This window comes from Beta vulgaris, chromosome 5 (assembly GCF_026745355.1).
Source record: "Beta vulgaris subsp. vulgaris cultivar EL10 chromosome 5, EL10.2, whole genome shotgun sequence".
In the NCBI taxonomy this organism is placed as follows: domain Eukaryota; kingdom Viridiplantae; phylum Streptophyta; class Magnoliopsida; order Caryophyllales; family Amaranthaceae; genus Beta; species Beta vulgaris.
The window spans coordinates 50,313,190-50,336,631 of NC_079206.1; the positions used below are offsets into that span (position 1 = coordinate 50,313,190).

Genomic DNA, 23,442 nt, shown 5'->3' on the forward strand with positions numbered 1-23,442 from the left:
ATATTCAACCGTGAAGTTGAGAATTACATCACAAACCTCTAACTAAAGGATTGAAGTTTACCATTAAACTCCTACACAATCCTCAAGCAAACTACATTAGATGAAATACTTAGTCTCCAATCGCCAACAACTTGATGTACTTAAAAAACAAAGTGAGAGGTTGCCGTTAACGTGTATAGTAAACTTGTACACTACATTTAGGACAATTCAGGTGAGTTTATTCAATCTTAACATTAGAAGTCAATTATGTTAAATGATCATTTCGTGGTTTTTTTAAATCAAAGTGTAGAACTTGAGGTACCTTCACCGAAACCGACACAAATTCTACCTTATCTACATATTGGATCATTTGCAATCATCAGATTGCGTTATCAATCAACAATTCACTACTTGAACTCATACAAAAGGTTTTATACCAAATGCTATTTTCTTTAGTAACTGTGTAATTTTCTTAGGGTCCGAAAAATCTGACGAAAACAGTTGTTCTCTAAGCAAATTGGCAAATTAACAGTTTGGATCCATCAAGCTAACCTGAAAAGGAATTCAACAAACACGTACAACAGCCTATAGAAAACAAAACATAATGATGCATACTTCCCCCAATTTTTTTGAAAAAAAAGGACAAAAAAGAGGGAGAGACTGCTCTCGAAATGATAACATGTTCAGATGTTTCTGGGTTACAATAAACTCATACCAAAAACAAGGACATAGGTCACATAATACAGGAAAATGTTGTCTTCTCTATCTAGGAAATGAATTAAATTTACTTGGACTAAAGGGACAGGATCACAGGAACCGTATATGACCATTAATCTACTTGTAAAATTGTACAAACAAGTCACAGGAACTTAAAGTTCCACTTGTGAGTTGCTGATTCTAGTTAAGTAATTACCAACCAGTTGATATTAACAGCCTGTGAAAGCATCAGTTTGTAGCATTCTCGTCAAAAACATGCCTCTCCCAGCAGTTCCCTACATCCAAAAGTAATAATAAAAGAGGGGAAAATATGAATTCTCTACAAAGCCTAATACCATCTCCTCGTCTAAAGTCAACGCTACGACCTCATGGACTGTATGTAATGACTAAATTTTACACAATGCAAACATATTTCTATCTTGAGTTGAGGAGTGTGCTAATACTGGTACAGCGTCATTCCTAAAAGTGGGCAAGAGAATGATCACATTTTAATCAAGGTAGTCTGTGTGAGTATGCTGAGTAATAGTGATTTAACAAAAAAACACTCTGCTTTAAATCAAAGAAGGCGCTTTCAATATAAGAGCAACACTCACCCAATTAAATAGAAGTTGAGTTAAGAGTCAGCAGTCTCTAGTGCACTTGTTGTAGCTTTGTCCTCTTTCCTTGAAGCTTTCTTTCTCTTTCGCTCTGACTGAGGTTCTTTTGCTTTTAGACCATTGCAGAAGGTTCTTAATGACAAAGAAAGGTTCTCATTTCGATGGGCTGAAACAACATCTAAGAATTCTTAGCAGAGCTTGTGATGATTTTAGAAGCTCGGCTATAAATCATATACAAGTTTCTGCATATTAAAGAATGTCATGAAGTTGTAAAACAGGTTCCTGTTATCATTGAAAAAAGAGGTACATATTATAGGTAAAAAGTTTGTAGAGACTTCATGCTGCATAGACAGGCTGTAGTTAGATTGTGTACAATGCTGATGCTGTTTATAAGAATTATGCTTTATCAACAGGATCAAGCAATTAGTCAACCAAATAATACCTGAATAATTACAGTCATCTAGCCAAACTTTGTGTAAATTGGACATGATAGGCATGGTAATACTCGCACTTATGATGCTTAGCACAGAGTTAACAAACTAAATCCGTAAGAGTAAAGTACAGGAGTTTTGTACTTATATAAGTCTGGTGGCAGATAAACTTGGGGAAAGGTATTAACATCTGAAGGATGATATAAGATGTTTATTGTTCTACCGAGAACCGAAACAGAGGAGATGAGAATTGCATTAAATAAGCAGCTTGGGGGGTGAGAAGCAGTTTTGTTGTTATCATATGAACTGTTACACAGAGAGGAAATAAGAAGGAAGCATGGGATAGAGATGAAGAAGCACCTAAGAAAATAAAGATAGAAGAAGATATTATCTTCATTACATTCAAAAGTTGCAAACTGGTTCAGCATTCGTCAAAAACTAAGCGGCGTTTCAGAATAGAAGATCACATCTATCTTTTATCATACTAACAGAACACCATTACAAGAAAGATTAAAGTATCAAGATATGCCAATGCCAGATCATCATGTCAATCAGTTTGTCCGGAAAACAGAAGCAAAGTGGAAAAATGTTCTTGCAAGACAGAGGAAGCATTATACATGGTTATGTGAAATTCCAATGGAAATTCATGAGTGTGGCAGTGGCTGTATCACAGTGAGCAATATGAGAAACGAGAATATCAATGAGCATTATGTGACATACATGTGTTAATTAATATTTAAGTGTTCCAAATCACAATCGACCTCATATTTCAACTACTGCTTTAAAGTTGAACAACTTGTATAAGTACCTGCAAGTATAACATCTTCAGTATTCACCATTTTACGACCAGCATGGTGTGCAAACAGCTGGAGGTCCTTCGCCAGATGCTCTACTATACAGAAATGTGAACCTCCATCAGTTTAAGAGTTTCACGATGCACTGTGATCACTAAATGACGTACTAGGGCTCCGTTTGGTAGGGCGTAAAACGTTTTCCTGGAAAACCGTTTTCCTCTATTTTCAGTTTTACATTGTTTGGTTGGCAAAGGAGTGTAAAACCATTTTCCCTTGGACTAAAATTACACTCCTAATGATGGAAAACCATTTTCCCTTCAAAATGAAGGGAAAACTATTTTCTTTATCTCTCTTACACACTCCTCTCACTACCTCCTTACTTCCCCTTTCATATTTGTTTCATTTCATTATTTTTCTTACATGGAACCAAACAACGGAAAACTAATTTTGGAATTGTATTTTCCATTGTAAATTATTTTCCATGAAAATCATTTTACACTGAAAATGTTTTACGCCCTACCAAACGGAGCCTAGATGTGAAAATACGTGTGTGAATATAGACGTGCAAAGGGAATTAACTCCTGGAACAATCAAGACAAAATATGGGTTATAAATTATGAGGCATCTGGACAGAATTTTGATGAAAGTTTGTGCCCAAGACAAAGCATGGGAAGAATGTGATTCAAGCAAAAAGTCAACTATAGTTCTCATCTCCATAGAGTTCAATTCGACTTCAATTTAATGTCTTAAAAAGATAAGAGTAGCATGCAAAAAGCCTACTTTGTATTTATCAGCTAGAAAGTCAAAGAAGAATATCCAATCAAATTAATATCACATTAAAGCACAATGATGAACTTTATAGTTTATTGTACTGATAAGATTGGTTGATAATTTAGGAAATAGCTCAATATCACAACACTGCCATAATCCATCGACCACAAAACAAAAAATGAAAGCAAAGCTTAACAAGAGCTTTCAGCTTGTTTGATACAAAATCATAAATTAAGGGAATAGTAACAAATGGCAAGTAATATTTCTTGATATGTCTCATGTGTATGTCCTCATTATTGTATCTCCCTACCCAAAAGTTATTCTCTTCACAAATTTTCATTACTACTCAATACCACCTCACGGCGTAAACATGATGGTAATGAAAGTGGATAAAAGATCACCTAATTGATAGGATAGATAGTACTGGCTATGGACATTTTAAGTAGGAATGGTCCTCATATTCTCAACTTGCAATGGGGATTGGGGGCTACAATTAAAAAAGAAACTTTTACTTGGATATAAAAATTGCAAAAACCAAAGATGATCTTCCTACATACTTGGTCATACGGCATGGACACAGGTACAACAAATGAGCTCAATTGAACCTAACAAAAGCTAGATTTAAAAGCTGATTGAGAACAGTAAAAACACTAAAACTTGCACTTAGTTTCAATCAAGCTCAATTCTTTAATATTCAGCCATTAAATTTGCTGATTGCTACGAATATAAAAAAATTACTGTACTGATCTTAATTGTTAACTGCTAATCTTATATGAAAATATTTGCAAAATAAAAGAGTTGATTAAAAACCAGTAAAACTCTAAAACGTGCACTAAAATTAAAAACAAGCTCAATTCTTCAATATTCAGCCATTACACTTGCTAATTGCTATGAATAAATCCAAAATTTAACGCCTCACCAGTATTAATTGCTAATCTTGTATGAATATATTCAAATTTCAAAAACTGACTAAAAACTAGTAGAACAGTTAAACTTGCGCTTAAGTTTCAATCAAGCTCAATTCTTCAACATTTCAGCCATTACACTTGCTAATTGCTATGAATATCTCCAAAATTTACCGCCACACTAATCTTGATTGCTGATCTTATATGAATATATTCAAAATTTAACTAAAACTTACACTAAATTTTCAATCAAGCTCAACTCAAAATTTAAAAGCTAATTATAAGCTGTAAAACACTAAGACTTGCACTAAAATTTCAATCAAACTCAATTCTTCAAAATTCAGCCATTACACTTGCTAATTGCTATGAATATATTCAAAATCCAACGCCGCAATAATCTTGAATGATATCTCGCTCGAAACAAAAGGCAAGTTCCGACACAAATCCTACTCCACAATTCCACACAGTTCTAATTTGATAAAACCCTAGAAAAGCGGAAAAGTTGGAATGTAAAGAATTTGAAGAGAAATTACCGGCATACTTAAACGCCAAATCGGAAATGCACGCAGCAATTGGCTCCGACACTTGCATTCCGTTCTTCTTCGCTGCTTAAATTCATCAAACAAAAACGTAAGAATCGAGCAATTGAGAGGAGAGAGAGGAGAGAGAGAGAAGAGGACCTTCAGATTCGGCAATGGAGATAGCGGAAAGACGAAAACGATCCCTCAAAAGTTGAGTCTCTTCATCATTTTCTTCTTCTTCTCTCTCCATTTCCATATCGCTGCCTGCTTTTTCTATTTCCATTTGGATCTCTTTCCTGCTATTCTCGTTGAGAATTGAAAGTGAGAATTTCGGACGTTTTATCGTTTACGTTTCGGCGCCAAATTTGTTTGATGATATATTGATATTGCTATTGCTATTTGCTAGTGATGCTTCGTTTATGCGTTCGGTTTTCTCGGGAGGTATTCGCAGAGCATATTGATTGGGATGACTTAAATTTGTTTGAGAAGTCATATTGATTGGGGGCTAAAGGCTAATAGTGTTGAGTTGCTCGCATAGCAATATGAGCTCGAGCTCGACTTGGTTAAAATTCGATTCGAGTGGACTTGAATGGAAAGAATATGACTTTAGATCTTAAAAAGTCAAGTTAAATACGACCCAACTTAAGTGGATTGGTGTAACACCCCCGAAATCCACACGCGTCTACTAAGGATGGAAATGGGTGATGGATGATCCATCACCCGCTTAACCCGGTATTTTAAATGGATGAAAAGTGGGTGGTGGGTGAGAATTTTTTCATCCGTCACCCGATCCATCACCCGTTTAACATCCAACTCATTACCCAATTATTAAATTTTACGTGTAAATTACTTATATTGTATGTGTTTGATATAATTATTTTATATTATGTCACTAATTTCTTTTAAAAATATACTAAATATCATCACCCGTTTAGCACCCGACCCACCCGTTTCACCCGATGGATGACGGATGGATGGATGCAGGTGGAGTAAACAATTGTGGGTGGTGGATGCGGGTGATGTTCCACCCGCCCCGAATCCGATCCATTTCCATCCCTAGCGTCTACCACTGCTACGTCGCATCGACCTCGGGGGCGTTACCGCCGCGATGGAACGCAAGGCATAATAAGAGTTAACAATAACTTAAAACATCATCTTGAAAACTAAAATGCAGCGGAATTAAAATATAAATACAACTCGGGAATCATCAATGACCCCTTTTCTTCAAACCACAAACCATTTATATAAGTCTTAGAAAAACCATTAATACTTATTTTAAAATGCTTTAATGTAAATACCAAAGCCTAGTCCCCGTATGCTCGAGAATATGCAGCAACACCAGCACACCTAGTCTGCTCCCCATTGTAGCATCAATGGTTCATCGCAGTTCATCAAACACATAATAACACACAATCAGCTATGCTGAGTACGTAATGAACCATTGAATACATATAAGCATAAATAATGCACACATGAACAATCTTAAGCATGGTGCTACATTATTTTACATCCTTTAACCTTTATATCTTTAATCTTTAATTGGCATCGAACGGGCACCGTCATCTTACTAGAATCATACGGGCTACTAAATCCTTAACAGACACTAGGTCTGTTAGATGAAATGCAAATACGGTTTTGTTCCGTCTCACACCCATCACCTTAGTATGCATACCCCCCAAGATCGAACGGAACCTTCCGCCTACTTGAGTGACAAAAATATAAGGACACTGTTGTCGTCACAGTAGGCCTGCGTAGGAGCGTAGGACAACTCCCACACTCCCCCCATTGTTCATCACTTGTAGGGAGTCCAGCTACAAGATATTGCCATAATTCATTTTAATATTAATCATTCATTTCATAACCACTTATAGTCATTTACCTGTTCTCTTAGTTACAATGCTCAAATCGTATCTCTTGTAACACTCTTGTTACACTATGGATACATAGAATCATTTACCTGTCCTCTTAGTTACAATGCTCGAATCATATCTCTTGTAACAACCTTGTTACACTATGGATAGATTAAAAATGCTCGTGTTTATACTACGATAGAATTACGCATTCCAATGCAACATATCGATTTCAATTACAAATGTCTAACCAGACAATCTCAATCAATCAAACGTTCCCTATCATGCTTCTAGGTTCCAATAACATAGATTGCAACCTAATCATGATACTAATACTTGGGATTAAACTGGTACGCGTACGTACCTTGTAACGGAGAATTTTCGCCGTCTTAATCGAACGTTCCGCTTATGAAATTGGGACCTAAACCGTTAAATAAAAGCTTTAGTGCTACGTCGTTGGTAATATTAACAACTACTACGTAACTAAGACTATACGGTTTAATAATTCGAAGTAAGCGATAACTAAACCCCTTGTTTAAGAATTTTCGTCACTTTTCTATTATAAAGAGTTTAACGTCTTTTAAGGAATTAAGGTTAGTGAACATACTAATATTAGTTAGTGTCATTAGTCCACTAACTTTACCAAACCAATTAAATTATAAGTCCAACCATGTTTTATGTCCAAAATCTTATGTCCAAAAGTCTTAGGTCCAATCCAGTATTATGTCCCAAAAGTTATATTCGCAATTATAGTCAGAATAATAAAATGGACTCATTAACTTGAATTATTAATTAACTAATTATAATTTAACATAATTATGAAAACATAAATTATAATTAAACTTAATATAATATATTCAATATATAAAATATTTTATACCGTTAAGCTCGTCGGCAACCAACTCCGGCGACCAATTTCCGGTAACGGTGCACACTACTCGCGCACAACCGCACGAGTCTTCGCGTCACACCAAGCAGCAGCCTCACAAAACCGCTCGCGAGCCTCGTCACTCGCAGCACCTCGTCGCACAGCCCCACTTCGCACAGCCCCACTTCGCACAAACCCGCGTCCTGCTCGTCTCGCACACGAGCCACGCACAGCAGCAGCAGCGAGCCTCGCGCAGCCACGCTGGAGCACAACTCTTCGAGCCTCGTCGCACACACACCTCGCACACCCTCGAGATTCGTCGTTCGAAGCCCTCGCACGTCCCTCGTACACTCACGGACTCGCTTGCTCACCCACAACAGCACGTTCGCTTGCACACACCCGCACCCTTCGCTCGCACACCTCGACGAGGATCCGCGAAGAACCCAGCGAGGGAGACGAAGAGAGGGGCGAACAGCGAGAGAGAGGGAGACGAGGAAGAACAGTGCGAGAGAAGAGAGAGAAATTGAGAGAGGAGAAGAAAGGGGGATGACGGCTGAGGGAGAAAGGAAATTTAGGGTTTCTAAAATTTTTCTCCTCTTCTTTTCCTTTTTATAACCTTCTAAAAGTGGTAACTCTAGATCGGGTAAACTCGGCTTAACTTTTATAAATCCGAAATTAACCCAACCGACTCGTACTAATATTATTATATTCTTATTAATCTGTAAATAATATTAAAATACCTTTTTATTAACTTCTTTATATTTTCTTAATTAATACGAATTAATTCTCAAAATACGGAGTATTACAATTGGTTTGTGAGTTATTATGTTAGTTATTTTTTTTATGTAAGCAGTAAATATTGTTCAAAATTATCTTTATATACTTTTATGCAAATAACAAGTACTTTATATAAACAAGAAAAGGCACATTCATAAAAATATTGAATAAGTATTTAAATCCAATAAATGAGGGCGCTCTAGTGGATTTCCCAAATGGTTATTCAAGAATAGAGAATATACAAATTTATATCTACCCCAACAATGAGACTCTTGATGGGCTTTAGAATAGTTCTTCATGCCATCTTTTTTTTTTGTAGAGTTAGTTCTCTCTTTACTCTTTAGTTATTTGACATGTGTTGAGGAGGGAACATGATTGTCCAATATTTTTGGCCCACACATAGATAAATCTCCATGGAAAGACATCACCATTATTTGAAGTTATTGGGTAGACGTGTTGATGGAATCTTGAAGAAAGAGAACGATAGAGAGAGAAAAGGGATACCTCTGTAGAGAGCCACATACATGTTCTAAAAGCAACTACAATGGGTCTTTGCAACTAGTTTTCCAAATAGCTTTCCAAGGAGAGAGAAAATGGAGAGTTAGCTTCACCTCAATAACAGGGCTCAAGAGGAAATCTCCACGGAGATGCACCTTTGCAACCTTAATTTATTATTTTTAAATTATTAAAACTTCATATATCACAAAATAATTTTATTATTTTAGTATAATAGTATTGCCTAAAACTTTTTGTTTTAATGGGTAAACAAAAAGGCTAGATATTTCGAACAAAGACCATTTTCAATTGAGTCAGCAAGTCAAGTTCGAGTCGACTTGTAATTCGAATCGAGTTGCAAAAACAGTTAGCGAGTTCGAGTCGAGCAAGAGTGATCAAAACAATCCATTTTAGCATTGTAAAACTTTGCTACTAACCTAAATAATCCATATATATCAAGTATCGAAATGGTATTTTCCCCAATGACTATTGTGAAAAGCAAGTTGCGAAATAATATGTGATCAATTATATATTAAATGATTTTTGAGTCACATTAATTGGAAGCGATTTTTTGTGCTATTTTGTGATGATGATGATGTAATATACCGTTTCTAATTTATTCGTCGAATATAATTGTAATTTTCTATTTGAAACTTATATATTCCTATCGTTGACATTGTATGATTTTGTGTTATATGATTTAAATCTTATGCCTACCCCCATCTTATAATACCTAGTTATGTCCCCTAGATAGAAAAACAAGCTAGAAACTTCACATGGCAAGATGGATAAGACAAAAACCATAGAATTTCATCTGAGCATGGAACAAACAAACCAATTGTATGGGTATTGGCCTAATGGCCTATTAGGTGGTGCTTGAATAACCCTAATTATAAGTCCCCTAGCCAGGTTGGGGTGAATACGGAAAGGCTTTCTTTGCTAATCATGCAAAGCAAAAGCATGCCTAAAGCATTTTAATGGGTAAAAAGGCCAATTGTTTTCAAATATCACCTTTTTTACATATTCAAGTAACCTTGTTATATTTTTAAATATCGACATATATTAATCTGGCATTATTCATCATAGTAACCTTGTTGTGTTTACAGTATGAAATACTGACATATAGTAGTATTAATCTAGCATGGACTATTGATCACATATTCACTTTATAGAGTTAGCCCAAGATTTATGTTGGTGTATGGCTATCAAAGTTGAGAGAGCTAATGTTCAACAACCTCATTCCATAGCGAACTATAATGTGGACAACATTTTAACGTTTTTTTCCAATAGTTGTAGTACTTAACAACTTTTGGGGGAAAAAAGATGGGTAAGTTATAGAATTTTATAAGTGCCTTTTGAACTTTTTTGCGAGAAACCGCCTTATTAATTTTTTTGCGAGAAATTGCCACTACACTTGATTTCGGTTGTTGACAAGTGCCAAAAATTAATGTCATGCGTTGACTATTGTTTTCAGGCGACTTAAATTCATGTGTTGGGCACTTGTTCCTTTTGTTGTCTTTTGGAGCATAGTTTCTTCCACTTCTCCCCTAACTTACAATCCCCTCTTTTCTGCCCTCTTATTTCTCGAATTTTAACCCCTAATTCCCTCCCCCCCAAAACAAGTCTCTCATTCAACTCCAAGAAACTTTCGGCAATATTAGAAGATGTTGATGGTGAAATCTTTTCCCATGTGAGTCACATCCTGTTTTTAACTGTCAATTAGAAATATATGGATGTTCAATTTGTTGAAGATTGTGAAGAAAATGTTGCTTAGATTGATAAAAATGATTTATTTGTTGAAGAAATTGTAGCCCATAAAAACCTTGTTGTAGCCCGTAAAAAAATCATAAAGCAGTTTCTCGTAAAAAAGTTCATAATTGAGGCACTTATGGACAAAAGCAAGATGAAAAACTCAATTCTAATGTCCACCATATCCAAAAGGGTAGTAAACTTGGTCTTCTTTCTCATATACTGTACCATAAAAATTAGGAAAATAATCCTCTAAAATAGGGAAGTGATCACCCTAATAACAGACACGCAATTAATTTATCAAATATCCCAATTACTAACTTAAAGAAGGTAACCTTCAATTCATTTCCAAAACGTAAAACTCCCCAAATTAAAAAGAATCATAAAACCCTACTTAAACTGTAAAACAATCTATATTAGCCAATTGTTTTGGGATACCGCATTATCCATGCCAATTCCATTTCAACTTCAAAAAAATTATCATTTTCATTCACCCTAATCACCACTTTTTAACCCTTATCATCAACACCACAAAACCCTTATTCTATAACCCCACAAATTAAGAACAACCCTCCAAAACACAAAAGAAAAAGTCCAAGACTATTTTTTTTTTTTTACCTCCCTTTGCTTTAACAATGCCTATAAATTCTGCATCAAACGGAAACCAGCATTCTGTCGATGATCATGGCGATGAAAAGAGCAGAAGACACCCTCGTTGGACAAGGCAAGAAACTCTTTCCCTTATACAAGCTAAGGAGATCACAGAGAGCAGCCCAAACAAGGGAAGAAAGATCAGCTCTACATTGCTGGGAGGATCATTGTCGTCGTCGTCGTTGTCGTTGGAAAACACGGAGCCGAAGTGGGTTATGATATCCACGTACTGTAACCAACTAGGAGTGAGTAGGGGTCCTGCGCAATGCAGGAAAAGATGGAGTAATCTTATTGGAGATTTCAAGAAAGTCAGAGCATGGGAGTCTAAGTTGGAAGATAAAACTGATTCCTTTTGGAATATGAGGAATGATCTTAGGAAAGAGAATAAGTTACCGGTTTCTTTCGATGTCGAAGTGTTTAAGGTTTTGGAAGGAAGGGAAACGGGTGTTGTTTCGCCTTTACCTCTGCAGGCGGTTCCAGCTGCTGTTTCTGAAAATGTTAATGATCAGTCTGATGATGATGAGAAAGAGGATGAAGTAGAAGAAAATGGAGTAAAAAGGGAGGTTTTGGAAGTTGAGGATGAAATTTTGACGGATATTAACGATGGAGAACAGGATAAACCAGGCTTCAGGTTGGATGATAATAACAAGACTGATGACAATGTTACTGAGAGTCCTGTCCAGAATTTCTGCACTCCAGAATCTGTTTCAGGTTAACTTTAAGCTTTTAGTATCTTTGTGATTTTCACTTCTTGATTATGTGTTGCTCGAGTTTCATGGGTACTACTCCCTTCCTTCCATTTCACAATGCACACATTGTTTTGGCGATTGATTAGAAGAAAATTATATCATTTCTAAAGTTTTTGTCGAATGAAAAGGGATTGGAATCAAACAAAGGACAGAATGATAACAATAATTGTTACCTTTAATCAGTGATTGGTTTCACTATGGTAGTGAAAAGAAACACTTATGAGTGTAGGATTGAGGAGGTTAAAGTGCTATGTTACCATAGGGTTGCAGGAGATGATAACTAGGTGGATATACTTACTCTCATGAATGTAAATCACTACCCCACCCCTTATATGAAACACGTAAAGGAAATGGTTTCGTGTTTCCATTTCCACTTTCTAGAATTCAAAATCTCATTCTAAGCATGCTCTTAAAACAATATTAATGGTCAAATTACATTTCGTAAACTGTTTGTGTCTTCAAATTGCAACTGGCATGTTACCCCTCGAGTTCAGTTCCTGAGAGTTGTTTTTGACTTTCCTCTTTGTTATTTAGTGTGTCTAAAAAATCAATACTGTTACAAAACCTTGATTTGTTCATGAGAACATACCATCTCTGACTTTTTTGTTTCTATGGGCACAGAAGAGCAGCATCATCAAGCATTCCAGGAACAAAACAGAAACTCGAATCAAGGTATGAGACAATTCCATCAGTTTCAGAACCAGTGTTGAAACTAATACTTCTTACAATCTACAAGCACCAGGATTTCTCCCTTTTTCACCTAGCAAAGGGCCTATCTATAAGTTATTTATATATAATTGAAATCAAATTTCATTATAAATTATGCTATTATAAGCAATAGTTATGCTCTATGATTTCAATACTTGAAATGAATAAGCTATAATAACTTAGGGAGCGTTTGGTTCATATGATTATGGTATGAGGTATGGGTTTAGAATAAGCAAACCCATACCTAGTGTTTGTTTAATAATTTGACAGATTAAAAACCCATACCTCAAACCCATAACGTATGGGGTTTAGAAACCTAAGGAGGGAGGTGGGTATGGCTCATATCAATACCTTTAGATATAAAATAAAAGAAAACATTTCATTCCCAAATTAAACCAAACACATGGTATTAAGTATCAAGTTCCAAACCTATACCACCTTGATTTCATTCTTGATTCCAAACCCATACCACTATATATGAACCAAATGCCCCCTTAGGGGTGTTTGGTTCACTAGTTTTAGGTATGAGGTATGGGTTTGGAATAAACAAAACCCATACCCAGTGTTTGTTTAACTTATTTCTAAATTTTAAACCCATACCTCAAACCCATAAGGTATGGGGTTTAGAAACCCATGGGGGGATGTGGGTATGGCTCATACCTTACCTCTAAGTATCAAATAAAAGAAGATTTTTCATTCCTAAATGAAACCAAACACAAGGTATTAAGTATCAAGTTCCAAACCCTTACCACCTTGGTTTCATTCCTGATTCCAAACCCATACCATTATATGAACCAAACGCCCCCTTAATGATTTTATCTCTTTGAATTCTCTCCCTAAACAAGTCACAGCAGTGAAATTTGCCTGTGTTTATTATATATTTCATTTACATCTAGATATGATCTAATGTCAGCTCACACTGACACTATAGCAGATGCTTTAAGAGAATCAAGGCCAGGCATATCTAACTTGGATTCACAAGAAAAAGGGAAAAGACGGCGACTGTCCACTGGAGATCATAAGTCAAATTGCCTGGAAGAACAGATTATAAGGGCCTTAGAGATAAACAACAAATTGCTGAATTCACAACTTGACAATCATGACAAAAACTGCCAACTCGATAGAGAACAGAGGAAGGAGAACAGCGATGTATTGATGACTGCTCTTGGCAAGCTTACCGATGTCCTAAGTAAAATCGCAGATAAGCTATGACTTGATTCTTTGAGAATTTTACCATATGTGAAAAAGATGACCATACTGCCTTCAACATATCCAGATCCAGAAGACTTTTAGCATACATGACCAATTTGTGATTCACATCACAAGTTCACAAAAATAATTTATTTTCCTTCTTTTTTGGTTATTTGCTTCTCCTAAGTCACTGTCTATTCGGTATATTGTTACTCTGGCTCAGGACTCGTGTCAACATGGTTGTGTATCCAAGTGTTAGACTCGGTTCAAATGAGTCAAGCAGTGGTGATCTTTTGGCTGTTGTTGTTCCAAGGTATTCGGTGAATGGGAAGGCTCAAATGGGGGAGGTAAATATCTCAGAACTTTTCTGGCACATAGGCTTGGGTACTTTCATGTGGAACTTGAGATGCGGTGAATGTTGTCAAGGCTTTACAAGCAAGGAACTTCGGTAGAATTCTGATGTACCTGATGCTTGAGGATATTGATCATGTTAGTTCAACTTTTCAGTATCTTTCATTAAACCATGTTAGGCAAGCTCGGAGTACCATGTCTCATTTGGCAGCCAGGTTAGCCCCCTTCAATGGAGGACAGGAGGAGCATGTACTTATTATAAACCCTTTCCCCAAAGGCATCGTTGCTTTGGTTGAACTTGATCATCCTGCCTAATGAAGCTCCCTGTTCCCAGTTTTACCCTTAAAAATAAAGTGTCAAAATTGGCACTTACATGACATTATTTCAAATATTTGGTCCAAAATAAATTGTCAAGTGTCTACACTATATATCATGTGAATTGTCAGTATATCAACAGATTCCACACAACGTACATGAGGTGAAATAAAGAGTCTGAGCAATATCAATCACACGTACTGTCAAGAACATAATGGAGATAGGAAGCAGTAAAAACACAACTGCCGTTGTAAGAAAATTGAGCTAATTTTTTCATTATCATGGTTCAACAAAAGCCTCCCATACAAAACTGGAACTTTTGTCCTTGTTGCCTAATTAAAAGACAGTGTTGTCTACAGTTGATTAATACACAATTTTAACACACTTGCAATCACAAGACTTTACACAGGACTAAACCAAAAAATGCTCTACAGATGGAGAACAAGAACGAACTCAAACATAAATCTAACCTCTTGAGGTGTTTTACACAGGTACTGCCTCTATAAGTTTGGCAAAGTAAAACTGCGTTGTGATTAGTCCTCTCTTTTGTATTTTCCATCCAACCTTCTGCAATGCTGCTTCTACATCAGCTTCTGCGTGTAAATATGCCCTTGTGGCCTTTGAAGGTCCTGGAAACAACTCTCCTATTCTCTTTAGCAGGCTGTAATAAAATGTCTTGGGTGCAAAACTCAATATCAGCCGATTTTCGGCCAATGAGGCAAGGTGGCTAATCATTGCATCCGCTTTATTTTGTGGGTAATGTATGAGAACATCAAGACAGACAACTGTATCATACTTCCCGTTCAAGCTCTCCAAATCACTCACTTCAAACTTTGGCATCACAAGATCTGTATTGTTACTTTGAAGCTCTTCTCTTGCCTGTGTGTAAAATAGGTTGGGTATATTCAGTACAGGCAAACAACTTGAAGCTAAAACAACAGGAGATAATGCTCTGATTAAGATGATTTAAACAATACAAGGGACTGCCTTGGTTTTACTTGGTATATTTCTGAAGTAGCACATGGTCATTGTGTACACACATCACGTGCATATAGTGCTAGTTAAATAATACAAAGGTCTGCCTTGGTTTTACTTGGTATATTTCTGAAGTAGCACATGGTCATTGTGTACTGGATTTATTTTACGCAATTAAAAATATTAATGGTCAATTAAAGTACAAGTTACAAGTTACAAGTTACAAGTTATAAGCGTGTAAGTCAAAATGTTGCACTGACGGTACCTTATTTTGAGCTTCAGCAACCATAGCAGCGGAAATATCACTAGCAGAAACAAGAGCACCCTCCTTAGCTAAAGGAATACTCAACAAGCCGGTCCCACAGCCAGCATCACAAACCGTAACACCCTTAAGTGGGCCCTCTTCAGTTAACATTTTCATGACATTTTCAACCGTTTTAGCATGTCCAACACGAATATCCAACTGCACCTTATTCACATCATCAGTCTCACCATAAATCTTCTTCCACCGCTGAAACCCTGTCCCATTAAAGTACTCTCTGACCACCTCTTTATCACCACCACCAACCACCTCTGCCTGCTGCTGCCTTCGCTTTTCGGGGTCCGAAAGCGAAAGAACTGCCGCCAATGCTGCTACAGATCCGCCGCATATGACGGCGAGGGAGGTGGCGTCGGTGTTGGTGTCAGTTAAGGTGGAGATGAGTGGTGGGAGGGCGGAGGGTGGTGGAGGTGAGAGTCTGCGTTTAGAGGGTGGGAGAGTGAATGTGGACGTGGTGGGTGTTGAGAGTGGGAGAGAGATTGGAGTGCGACTGAGGTTGTTGATGGAAGAGGAGAGAGAAAGTGAGAGTGTGGTGGTGGTTGCTAAGGAAGCCATTTTTTGAGGGGAATGAAGGGTGGGTGGGTGCTGGGTGGTGTTGGAACTTGGAACCAAAACCAACCAATTTTGGAGGGATTGGATTTCGAGAGGTAATGTAATCTTGGAGAGGATAGAATAGAATGGGATTGAATTCTGATGTTTTGATTTTTGTGGGTTCCACACTTCCACTCTATGACTATGTGGCAAATTTGGCTTCTCTCATCTTTACTATTTTCTCAAGGGATGGTGGGAATTGGAACTAGGCATGACAATGTATCGGACTTGGATCGGATTATGCATAATCCAACTCTAACCCTGCAAAAAGTCATATTTTAAATTTGAGTCCGATATTCGACTGCTAAAATTTGAATTCGACCCGACTTAAAATCCGAACAGCCAACACCGAATTCGATCCGACTTAAAATCCGAATATCCGACATAAAATTTGAACATCCGACTCCGAACTCGATCCGACTTTTTTTTCTGCCCATTTTTTATAATAGAATAGTTTCTATAACACAATAATCTAATCATTACAATTTATACTAATAATCATATGAAAAACTTATATAGTACAAATAACCTAAATATTAATATGATTTTTAATAATCATTTCTTCAATGAGAAATCCTATATAATACAATTGGCTGAAAGTCGAAGTCAAGTTATACATAAATACATTAACATAACTAAGAAAAAGGATTTATTGACTCAAAGTCGGAGTCAGATCCGGATGTCGGATTATTTTACGAGATTCGACTCCGATCCTCCTCCGACTCAGAATCGACTTTTTTAAACGGAGTTGGAGTACTCTTTTTGTCGGAGTCGACTCAGATTTTTTCCTTCGGATCGGAGCGGACTAGGGTCGGAACCGGATTGGGTTGACATCCCTAGTGGGAACTGGGAAGGTAAAACTATTTAGGGGACATATGGATAAATTCATAAAAAATCTTTTGGACTGAATTAATATAAATTTAGTTCAGTTTAGTTCAAACAAATTTAGTTCAATTCATTTCATTTCAGTTAGTGTACTCTTATAATTTTCATTTATTTCAATTCATTTTAATTCAATTCAATTTAGTTTAGTTTAATTCAGTTCAGTTTAGACAAATTCAGTTCTTTTCAGTTCGTTCAGTCCAACAAAACATGGTCTAATTTCAATTAAAAAAATTGTAAACAAAGATTTGTGGAGTATTATTCCTTTATTTCCTTAGACTGTTTGGTATCACCACTGGAAAAGATTTATGGAATATAAAGAAAACTAATATATACAAATTTTAGTATACAAGTTTTCTAATGTATAAATGTGACTTATAAACTCAACTTGATGAATGATGTTGATCTAAAATTAAAAATAAATGGTTTAAATTACACAAAACAATAGGGGTTACAATTATATTGTAGCCATTAATGTCTTAGAATTTTTATTTCTAGTTCAAGTTATAGCAACTAAAAAATCACTTATATCTTCATTTTTTGTTCCACACACTATATCTAATACATACATACAACTATCGAAAAAGAAAAGGACCAGAAGAGTTACGAAAAACCATTCCTGATGAAGGAAGGAATGCATGAAGTAGAAAACTTGTTGTTTTTTGTTAGGTAACTAGGATTATGTGCCTATTATTAGTAATCATGTGCCTCAGTAGAATATTCTGTAAAAAAATTCTTTTTGGGTAATGTTGGCTCAGATATATAAGCCATTTTTGTAAGTAGAATATTCAAGAGAGAATGAATGACAAAATGGTTGCTGCTTTCCTTAGAGCATGCAAGTAACTGGTAACAATGAGATTAACTCACTCAAGGCAAGAATGTCTTTATGGTATTAAAGCAAGGTTCGAACTGTATCTTTTATACATTAAAGCTTAAATCTTTTTCTATTTGTGCAAGCGTTACTCTGTGTGAATAGCATTGTAGTAAAATTTCTGGAATGTCTAAGTGTCAAACTTAGTATTAGTTTCTTGTTTAAAACTTGAAGAACAAGAAATATAGAGTCTTTTTCAGATTTGGTAGAAGTATATAATAAGGTGTTTGAAAAAAAATGAGTAACAAGATTGAAGTTAAAAATGCATTGTATCTTCACCCCTCTGAAGGTACTACATCCATTCATGTTGAAAAATTTGAAGGGTCTTCAAACAACAAGTCCTGGAAGAGGTCTATGGAGATTAAATTAGTCTTTAAAGGTTAACTTGGGTTTGTGAAGGGGGGGGGGGGGGTAGTGATGATGATGTAAAAAGGGAAGCATGGGACACTTGCAATAGCATGGTGATCTCATGGATTCTATGGTTTGTCTCTGAGTCCATAAAGAGGTCTGATATGTTTGTTCATAATGCTGCTGAAATTTGGAAACAGTTAGAAGTGAGGTACTCAGTTGCTAATGGTGCAAGAAAATGTTAACTGAGTAAATTAAAGCTATGTATGAAACAAAGCAAAGAGGGAGAATGATATGAGAATACTATACTGATGTCAAGTGTGCATGGGAAGAGCTTGAAGCTTTGAAGGAGTTACCAGCTATCACAACCATGAGCACTGAAGTCAATGCATTCATTGAAGTTGTGAAGAAAGAAGAAGAAGAACAAAAACTATTCCAATTCATGAATGGTTTCGATGATCAATATGTGCCACAAAGGAGTCAGTTGCTCATGTGTACACCACTGCCAAATGTAATACATGGCATGTGGCATGTTACAACAAGAAGAGTCTCAAAAACTTGTACTGAAACCAAAAAAAGAGAATGGTGTCTTTGCCATGTTTGGAAAAAGAATTGATACTACTTGCAACAACTATGGAAAAATAGGACACATAGCTGAGAAATGTTGGGCGTGCAAGGCTTGTGGAAAAACAAGTTACTCGTATGAAAAGTGTTGGACAGTATTGGGATTTCCTAGCAAGATACAACATGGAGTGAAAGATGCAAAAGGAAAAACACCACAAAGTTTACAGGTGGAAAATGGAGTAAAGGAAAAAACAAAATTAGTGCCAATGTGTGTAGCAAAGGAGAAGGAAATGGCACAAGTGGTATAATTGCTGAACAACTAGAGCAACTAATGAGACTTTTACTACTCTCTTCAAAATCTGGAGAAGATGATTCAGAAGATGAGATGGAAGTAAATTATGTTGAACTAGTTGAATGTAACATGGCAAGGAGTGAGATGAAATAGTGGATCATAGATTCTGGTGCAACACGCCACATCAAAGGAAGTTATGAAGCTCTAAGCAAGGTAAAAAAAAAAAGTCTGCCTACAATCCTAAAATACATATTCCAAATGGAGAAACATCCATAGTTACACATCTTGGAAATGTAAAGCTTGAAAATGGCCCGTGTTTGAGCAATGTGATGTATACACCATCTTTCAAACATAACCTGATTTTAGTTCAAAAATTGACATAAGAACAGGGATGTAAGGTTATGTTTCACCCTGAAATCTGCATTATACAAGACTCCAAGACTGGTGATGTATGAGAGGAATGGGAAAAACAATAAAAGGGGTGTATTACTTAGTGAATGAAAAAGCAATGAAGGTGATTGATACCCTAAGAGGGAATGTAAGCAATGAAAGCACAAGAAACCTGTCTGATGAAAAAAAGTTCATGATGGCAGCAAGTGAACTACAAATACCTATTGAGGTAGAGAAAGCCTCAAAGTCAAGAAACACCATTAGTATTTGGCACAAAAGACTGGGGCATGTTCCAATTGAGAGATTAGGAAAGTTTGAGGATCTAAAAGAGTTTGACTTGCACAAAGCTGAAGAATGTCCAACCTGTCCAGTTGCTAAATTCACAAAACTACTATTCATGGCTAGCACACACAGAGCTTAGAAAGCATTTAAGGTGATACATATTGACACCTGGGGTCCATACAATGTTCAAACTAGAGAAGGATACAAGTACTTTCTCATCATTGTGGATGACTTCAATCGAGTTACATATATGGGTGCACTTCTTAAAGGCAAAACATGATGCTTATGATGCTCTTGTGAAGTTTGTCTAACATCGCTAAGACACAACACATCAAGAAAAATATGGCATGAAGCATGAAACAACATGTGTGGACAAACCACAACAGGACGGGAGAGTAGAAAGAAAGCATAGAAATTTGCTTGAGATGGGAAGGGCACTCAGATTTCAATGTGGCCTACCTCTTAAGTTTTGGGGCGACTTCATTCTCACAGCAGTTCACATTAGCAACAGGCTACCTACTCAGGTACTCAATAATCTATCTCCTTATGAAGTTCTTTATGACCATAAACCTAATTATAATTCTTTAAAAGTGTTTAGATATTTATCTATTGCTGTAAATCCTGAAAGAAAACTGATAAGTTTAAACCCAGAGGGGTCTCAGGTATGTTTCTAGGTTATCCTAGTAATAAAAGAGGATACGCATAACTTAATTTGCTTAATAATGTAGTCTTTATAAGTAGAGATGTCAAGTTCTTTGAACATGTATTTCCATATAAGGTGCTTAAACCTAAATCTGATGAAGCAAACACACCCTTGAGTGTGAACATGTATGATGACTATGATGAATGTCTAGCATGTAAAGGTGATACTGTGAGAGAGGAGGATCAACCTCCATTTGAAGCTAGTCCTGCAATGGAAAACATTCCCCTCAAATTACTGATGGTGGTGTTGCTTCTATGAGACACTCTACTAGAGTGTACAAAACTCATGTCTGGCATAATGATTATTTCACAGTAAATGTGATGAAGCATGACCAACCCAATGGGATTCAATCTCATGTTACAATTGAGATTAATCCTGACTTTGCTTGCTTTATGAGTCAAGCTATGGAAGTGACAGAACCTAGGCACTTTAGGGATGCTATATGTCAAGATCAGTGGGTAGCTTCAATGAATGAAGAACTACATGCTCTTGAAATCAATAACACTTGGGATATCACCACTCTACCACCCAAGAAAAAAACCAATTGGGTGCAAATGGTTATACAAAACAAAGTATAATCTATATGGAAGTATAGAAAGAAACAAAGCTAGGCTTTCCATTTTGGGAAATAGGCAAAGATATGGGGTAGACTATGCGGAGACATTTGCCCCTGTGGCAAAAATGGCCACTGTCAGATCATTTTTGGTTGTATCTTCAATGCAAGATTGAATAGTCCATTAAATGGATGTCAAGAATCCATTCATGCATGGAGATCTACAAGAGACAGTGTACATGAAACTACCACTTGGTATTTAGGCCTAGGATACAAAATAAAAACCTTAGGAAAGGGGGAGTCTTGTCCTAAAGGTGATAACACACTAGTTTGCAAACTTAACAAATCTCTCTTTGGGCTTAAAAGAGCCACTAGACAATGGTTTGCTAAACTTATTAATGAAATGAAGTAATTGTCCTTTAGACAGTCCAAGAGTGACTACTCTCTTTTCACTAAGCTAGGTTGGACTTCCTTTGTTGCTATTCCAGTATATGTTGACGATTTACTTATTGCTGGCAATAATATGCATCAAATTAACAGAACCAAACACTCTTTGTCTCATCAATTTCATATGAAAGACCTAGGAAAGTTAAGGTACTTTCTAGGCATTGAAGTTGATAGAACTTCTGCTAGTTTTTTTCTTTCTCAAAAGAAATACCTAACTGATTTGCTTCATCAATACAAAATGCAGCACTGTAGGCCCTTGAAGCTTCCTATGGCATCTCATATTAAGCTAACTGCAGACATTGGTGATCTATTACCTGATCCCTCAAGCTATCAACAACTCATTGTTAAACTCATTTACCTCACTCTCACAAGGCTAAACATAGCATTCCCTATTCATGTGCTAAGTCAATTCATGCACAAGCCTACTACTGCTCATTTTCATGTTGCAAAAAGGGTGCTCGGATACCTTTCCAACTCTCTTAGTCAAGGAATTCTTCTTGCTTCTTCTTATGGAGCCAAGCTCACTACCTACAGTGATAGTGACTGGACTGTCTATCCAGTAACCAAGCGGTCTACATCAGGCTTTTGTGTTCTTCTAGGTAACTCACTAATCTCACGGAAAAGCAAAAAGCAATCAATAGTTGCCAGATCCACTGTAGAGGCAGAGTATAGGTCCATGGCCCATACTGTTTTTGAAGTAATGTGTTTAAAACAACTTCTCAATGATCTAGGTCCCACTCATCTCACCTCTATTCCTCTCTTCTATGATAATTAAATAGCTCTGGCTATCTATGCTAATCATGTTCATCATGAAAAAATAAAACATGTAGATATTGATTGTCACTTCATCTGAGATAAAACTCAAGAAGGCCTCATTCAACCTACCTATGTTCCATCATCAAAGCAAGTAGCAGATGTCTTTACCAAGCAACTCACTATGGCTCAGCACAATCTCCTGCTATCCAAGCTGCGAGTGACTTTACCTCCACTCCCAGTTTGAGAGGGAGTGTTGGAGGAAGGAATGCATATCAGAATAAAAAGGTGTAACACCCCCGCCGACTCGAACCCTTCTTGATTCGATAAAACTCGGGTTTTGGGAGAGGAAAATCCACGAGGGTTCGACCCGACGGGTGGCACTACCGCCGTACTTATCTCCTTGGAAATAAATGCAAGGCTAAGTTAAAAACAAACTAAATTCAAATTCATTAATCCTTACAACCAAGTGAATCGTTCATTAAACATTACTAATTAATTAAGTGTTTCAGAGTTCCAGCGAAAGCTAATCATATGCTAAGTGGATGACAACTCTAAATGATCTCCCTTTTGTTCCCCCGATCGATCACCCACCTGCATAAATACATTGAAAAGAAACAAGAGAGAGAAGCTCTCAAAAATCAGAAAAACTGAGTAATTCCAACTCCATCCCGTAAAATACTTAAGTTGAAAATACTTTGTAAAATAGTAGATTAATAGTTTTGGAATTTATAGCCCATGTACACACATATATATACACTGAATAATCATATCATTAGCTCAATTAATCCAGTTATTCAAGGAGAGGAAAGAGAACGCCAGTAAGCCGGGGAGAACCCCTGTAACCACTTACTTCAACATTGTAGGCCGGGGCGAACCCATGTAACCACATACGGATATCATAATGGCCATAATAACAGAGTCCCTAGTGTGCACACCCCTTCTACTTGGATCACAACAAGATAGAAGGAAGACAGTAACAGAATAATCAGCATAGTAACCAGAGAACCTGTAAGGGGCCGCTGAACCACTCATACAGGGCAACCTGTTCATC

At 36.7% G+C, this 23,442-nt stretch overlaps 3 protein-coding genes across 14 annotated transcripts; 1 reads left to right on the forward strand and 2 right to left on the reverse strand.

Annotated features, from left to right (window-relative positions):
- Positions 1-567: 567 nt before the first annotated feature.
- On the reverse strand, positions 568-5,348 carry LOC104885108 (protein MHF1 homolog). Of its 5 annotated transcripts, none has more exons than XM_010669818.4 (5): positions 4,874-5,308; positions 4,727-4,798; positions 2,532-2,615; positions 1,290-1,458; positions 568-971 (listed from the first exon to the last, which is right to left on the reverse strand). In XM_010669818.4, the coding sequence occupies exons 1-4, from the start codon at positions 4,995-4,997 to the stop codon at positions 1,310-1,312; spliced, it is 429 nt and encodes a 142-aa protein (XP_010668120.2). In that variant the 5' UTR covers positions 4,998-5,308; the 3' UTR covers positions 568-971; positions 1,290-1,309. The 5 variants fall into 5 exon arrangements, with proteins under 5 accessions (XP_010668120.2, XP_010668121.2, XP_048500423.1 ...); XM_010669819.4 differs by having other exon boundaries at positions 2,532-2,612; positions 4,874-5,289; XM_048644466.2 differs by lacking the exon at positions 568-971 and adding an exon at positions 978-1,155 and having other exon boundaries at positions 4,874-5,328.
- Positions 5,349-5,840: 492 nt separating this feature from the next.
- Positions 5,841-16,366, reverse strand: LOC104908971 (magnesium protoporphyrin IX methyltransferase, chloroplastic). 7 transcript variants are annotated; one of them, XR_008969546.1, is made up of 4 exons: positions 15,659-16,366; positions 14,889-15,297; positions 6,929-6,985; positions 5,841-6,066 (listed from the first exon to the last, which is right to left on the reverse strand). XR_008969546.1 is itself a non-coding variant. In XM_057395150.1 (3 exons), exons 1-2 carry the CDS (start codon positions 16,265-16,267, stop codon positions 14,902-14,904), a joined length of 1,005 nt encoding a protein of 334 aa, XP_057251133.1. In that variant the 5' UTR covers positions 16,268-16,366; the 3' UTR covers positions 5,841-6,066; positions 14,889-14,901. The 7 variants fall into 7 exon arrangements, 5 of the variants coding, with proteins under 5 accessions (XP_057251133.1, XP_019102706.1, XP_019102707.1 ...); XR_008969545.1 differs by lacking the exons at positions 5,841-6,066; positions 6,929-6,985 and adding exons at positions 11,203-11,362; positions 12,443-12,613; XM_057395150.1 differs by lacking the exon at positions 6,929-6,985.
- On the forward strand, positions 11,089-15,236 carry LOC104908970 (trihelix transcription factor ASR3). 2 transcript variants are annotated; one of them, XM_019247157.3, is made up of 3 exons: positions 11,089-11,815; positions 12,475-12,525; positions 13,475-15,236. In XM_019247157.3, the coding sequence occupies exons 1-3, from the start codon at positions 11,089-11,091 to the stop codon at positions 13,771-13,773; spliced, it is 1,077 nt and encodes a 358-aa protein (XP_019102702.2). In that variant the 3' UTR covers positions 13,774-15,236. The 2 variants fall into 2 exon arrangements, with proteins under 2 accessions (XP_019102702.2, XP_048500421.1); XM_048644464.2 differs by having other exon boundaries at positions 13,496-15,236.
- Positions 16,367-23,442: the final 7,076 nt, after the last annotated feature.

What these genes read in the sequence shown, in the direction of transcription:
- LOC104885108 (XM_010669818.4), bottom strand. Translation starts at nt 4,997, where the DNA reads ATGGAAATAGAAAAAGCAGGCAGCGATATGGAAATGGAGAGAGAAGAA. An exon ending in CTCCATTGCCGAATCTGAAG is followed by an intron (nt 4,799 to 4,873) that starts GTCCTCTTCTCT and finishes GAATTTAAGCAG; the next exon opens with CGAAGAAGAACGGAATGCAA. An exon ending in TGAAGATGTTATACTTGCAG is followed by an intron (nt 1,459 to 2,531) that starts GTACTTATACAA and finishes ATGTTGTTTCAG; the next exon opens with CCCATCGAAATGAGAACCTT.
- LOC104908970 (XM_019247157.3), top strand. Translation starts at nt 11,089, where the DNA reads ATGCCTATAAATTCTGCATCAAACGGAAACCAGCATTCTGTCGATGAT. An exon ending in CACTCCAGAATCTGTTTCAG is followed by an intron (nt 11,816 to 12,474) that starts GTTAACTTTAAG and finishes CTATGGGCACAG; the next exon opens with AAGAGCAGCATCATCAAGCA. An exon ending in AAACAGAAACTCGAATCAAG is followed by an intron (nt 12,526 to 13,474) that starts GTATGAGACAAT and finishes ATCTAATGTCAG; the next exon opens with CTCACACTGACACTATAGCA.
- LOC104908971 (XM_057395150.1), bottom strand. Translation starts at nt 16,267, where the DNA reads ATGGCTTCCTTAGCAACCACCACCACACTCTCACTTTCTCTCTCCTCT. An exon ending in TTGCTGAAGCTCAAAATAAG is followed by an intron (nt 15,298 to 15,658) that starts GTACCGTCAGTG and finishes TTTTACACACAG; the next exon opens with GCAAGAGAAGAGCTTCAAAG.